Source organism: Rhea americana, unplaced genomic scaffold (assembly GCF_003343005.1).
Source record: "Rhea americana isolate MKP2758 unplaced genomic scaffold, rheAme1 scaffold_412, whole genome shotgun sequence".
Taxonomy (NCBI): Eukaryota; Metazoa; Chordata; class Aves; order Rheiformes; family Rheidae; genus Rhea; species Rhea americana.
In genome coordinates, this window is record NW_028186549.1 from 172,097 (window position 1) to 175,922 (window position 3,826).

The following is a 3,826-nucleotide window of genomic DNA, read 5'->3' on the forward strand; positions in this document are numbered from 1 at the left end:
GTCAGGAGCCCGGTTGGTGCCGCTCGGGATCCGGCAGCAGCGTTCGGTCAGCCCCGTTAGACCTCYGAGGGTCTGACTGCAAATATTCAGGGGACTTGAGTCCACTGCATTAAGCACCCTCTTCGCTGGGAGGAGGCACCTGCACAGAGTCACGTACCTCCCCCYGCTTCCCGCCCGGCCACGCGGCTGGTGTCGCCCTGGCTGTCGTGTGATGCTCTGACACCCCATGTCCCCTCTGCCCCCGTAGGGCCTAGAGGAGGAGACGTCCCGACTTGGTGTCTCCAAGGAGGATCAAGCCGAGCGGGAACTGAGCATGCCGGAACCAGCACCCCTCGACGTGGACAAGAAAGTGGTGGAGAAGAAGCGTGCGGAGAAGGTGGGAACGAAAGGCAGCGCTTCCGTGCCCCCAGGTAGGTGTGCTTGGAAACCTCTCATCCACCTTGACACAGTCACCTGGTCCCACAGTGGGGACAGCCCCCCCCCCCATCCTGCCTCTCTGCCCAACCCAGAAAGTACATCTGGCCGTGGAGCCATGATGGGATAAATGGTCCTCTCCACAGGCCCCARGAGCTCAATGGCACTGAGAGGACATGGCCCCTCCAAAGTGGGAATGGGTCTTGCTGGTCACCTGCCGGATCTCCCTCCTCRTCCTGCTGGGCTTTGCCACTGGGCCTGAGACGGGGGAGAGCAGAGAAGCCAAGGGCAGATCCGTTTGAGCTGTGGGATGTTAAAAAGCCGTTGCAGCCTGAACAGCTCAGGTTGAACCCCACATCCCTTCTTCTCCCTCTTCTCTGCAGCACAAATCCACRGCTGGCAGCTCCTGTCCCTACTTCTGCTTCCGCCCTGAAATGGGGGTGATGCCAGGAGCTCTTCCCCCCCAGCACTGAGCCATTTGCCACTTCCCTGCCTTCCCCTTAATGCTCTTTTCCTTTGGGCTCCCCAGTGCCCAAGAGCCTCCCCGTGAAGAGAAAAGTGGAGCCCCAAAGCCTCGACGCCGAGGAGGAGCCRCTCATTTGGGAAGGGCTCACCCTCAACAAATGCATCCTCGTGGCCTCCTTCGTTGCCCTGCTCAGCGTCAGCTTCCAAGTGCTCCAAGGTGAGCGGCGGGCGGCAGAGACCAGCCCCACTCCTGSGACACGGCCCCATCGGGGCTCACAGGGGCTCGGGGAGGGGTGAATTGCCCAAGGTCAGCCAGCAAGTTGCTGGAACGGACCCCCCCCCCCAGTCTGCTGGGTCTCAGCCCACCGGCTGCTCCCGGGCTGGTTTCTGCGGGGRACGGGGCACAGCTCGGGGGGATTTGGGAACCGCAGAGCGGAGTGAGGTTCTGGCCACGCTGAAAGCCGCACACTGGGCTGCCACCAGCACAACGTAGTCCCCAACGAAGGGCTGCAGCTCCAGCCTTGTGGTGTGGCCAGGATGGCCGGACCCCTCCAACAGTGCATCCCTCAGCTCCACTCCTCCCATTTCCTCTTTGCTTCTCTCTTCCAGCTCCGTGCTCTAGGGAAGGAATTAGCAGTGACACACAGGCCCCTCCACCTCCACCCCTGCACGGTAGGTTCAGAYGCTCTGGTCTGGCTCAGGACTGTCCCAGTCCTCTGGGTCAGGCTTGAGATAGGGCCATGCCCTGGTGCAGCCAGTGGCTGGGGTGGGATGGCCCCCAGGAACCCTGTGTTTTAYTGGCACCAGGGACCAGAGTGGGCACTGTGGGGGGAAACACTGATAATCTGGGAGAGGAGACATCCAAGCAGCCCCTCCCCACCCCCACCCCTCCACCCTGGCCTCTGTGTGTGCACAGAGATGGAGGCCCTTGGGCCTCCCCAGAGCATTGGCTCACCCTAGTCCTGTCCTAGAGGTCATCGACACCGAGGAGGATGTCCCAGAAGTGGTAACTGCCCCACCAGTCCAGCCCAAGAGCAGCCTGTTCGAGGACAGTGATGGTGACGATGACAGAGACGATGACAGTGATGCTGACAGCAACCTGGTATGGGCCTGGTATGGGGTGGTTGGGGAACAGCAGCCTCTGGGCACTTCCCATTTGGTGRAGCATCTCACCTCCCAAGGGGTGGATGGGACAGGAGTTCCAGGCCCTTCCTGCGATGGGCTGGCAGATGTCACCAGGGCCTGGCTAGGGTGGAGCCACTAGCCAGGGAGATCGGTGCAGGGACCAAGGCTTCGGCCACGAGAGCGTGGCCAGCTAGAGCTAGTGCCCTGCCTCACTTTGCTCTCCCCACAGGCCAAGCCGTGGATCTTCAAGAAATGGTTTGGCCGCTTGGAGCCAGAGGATGAAGAGGAAGAGCCTGAAGCTGAACCCAAGGAGCCACCAGCCAAGGTTGAGGTGAAGAAGAGCCGAGAGAAGCCCAGAGGCCCGGAGAGGAAAGAAGAGAAGCCCAGGGAAAGTCATGCGGCCCAGATGGAGAGGAGCAGCCGGAAAGAAACGCGACCCAAGGACAAAGCCCCCGAGGACAAGGCTGCCAGAGCCCCAAGGGCACCCAAGGAGCCAGAGCAACAGCCCTACAAGAAGCGGGGCCGGGAGGGTAAGGAGGGAAGACGAGAAGGGAGGGAGCGGGAAGAGCACAGGAAGGATGAGTGGAAGGGCCGCCCTGCCAAGGCGGACCGCGAGGACAACCGGAAGCGGGACTGGAAGCAGCAGCGAGGAGAGCAGAAGGGCAAAAAGCCCTGGGAGCATCACACGTCCGCCCAGGGGAAGGACGGCACCGCCAGGCCCAGGGAAGGCAAGAAGCGTGACTAAGACCCCGGCCTGCAGGCCTGGGACGAACAAGGGGCTGAATGACACTAAATCCAGGGGGGTTAAAAACAGCCCCCAACCTGGGCGCTGCAGCTAGCACCCCAGCAACCCTCCAGGGCCAAGATCTTCCCGCTCATCCATCACGCCGAGCCTGCTCTCTGGAGACACCAGACTCCATCAATCTGCTGAAATCTCCAGCCACAGCCACATCTCCACCCCATGCTTTGAGAGGAGCCAGCAGCTCGTGTGGTTGAAGCATCGGGTGAAGACACCTGGGTCCTGTTTCCCATTCTGCCACCAGCTTGCTGGGAGACCCTGCCCAAGTCACGTCACTTCTTTATCCATCTCCCTGTCCCCGAGCCAGTGCTGTGGTCAGAGCAGGCAGATGCTCCAGCATCTCTGAGCAGAGGCATCAGGCAATTAGAGCAGCCCGGGAACGTGGTACAAGCCTCCCCGTGGACTTTGGACCCCCTCTGGATTAGATGCAAAAGGCAAGCTGAAAGGACAGGGGAAACGAGCCTCTCGCCACTTGGGCCTCACCCTAGTTCTCCAGCCCCACCAGAAATACCTCTTGCCGTTCATTTTAGCTCTGTGAACCAGGCCCACCGCACGGTACCTGAGGCATCAGGCTGGCACAGTCAGCAAGGAGCTGGCGTAGTGATACCCGCGAACAGAGCTTGCCTGCAGACTGTTTAGCGCTTGAATTCAATTAATAGTTTTATTAAAAGCAAATCAAAAGAGAAGTTTATTCTAGGTTAAAGAAGCCGGACTGCTGCCATCCTTGGATGGACGTCAGGGAAACGAGCACAAAGCCCTAGCCAGGCCCTGGTACCATCACCACAGGATGAAGCGAAGCTTGCTAGGAACAAAACACCGCTGACACAGCCCATCGCCCTGGGCTCCCTTTGGGATTTGCCTTTACAGAGTAGCTTGTAGGAACAAACCAGAAGTGCAATATCTCGCAGTGCTGTAGTAACTACAGGAGATGTTAACAGCCCCAGACCGCAGCAGATTGCAGTATTCACTACATCGATAGAGGTTAAAATAAACTATTTTCATTTTTAATAATGTAAAAAAAAA

The 3,826-nt window shown here is 59.4% G+C and overlaps 1 protein-coding gene across 6 annotated transcripts in view; it reads left to right on the top strand.

Moving 5' to 3' along the window:
* Positions 1-3,817, top strand: part of JSRP1 (junctional sarcoplasmic reticulum protein 1) — a 36,645-nt gene extending 32,828 nt beyond the window's left edge. For all 6 annotated transcript variants that reach the window (XM_085314829.1, XM_085314832.1, XM_085314828.1 and 3 more), the window contains 5 exons: positions 248-410; positions 944-1,096; positions 1,489-1,551; positions 1,851-1,981; positions 2,234-3,817. In XM_085314829.1, the coding sequence (XP_085170955.1) occupies positions 314-410; positions 944-1,096; positions 1,489-1,551; positions 1,851-1,981; positions 2,234-2,749 (960 nt within the window). In that variant the 5' untranslated portion in view covers positions 248-313 and the 3' untranslated portion in view covers positions 2,750-3,817. The remainder of the gene's footprint in view (positions 1-247; positions 411-943; positions 1,097-1,488; positions 1,552-1,850; positions 1,982-2,233) is intronic.
* The last annotated feature ends 9 nt before the right edge of the window (positions 3,818-3,826 follow it).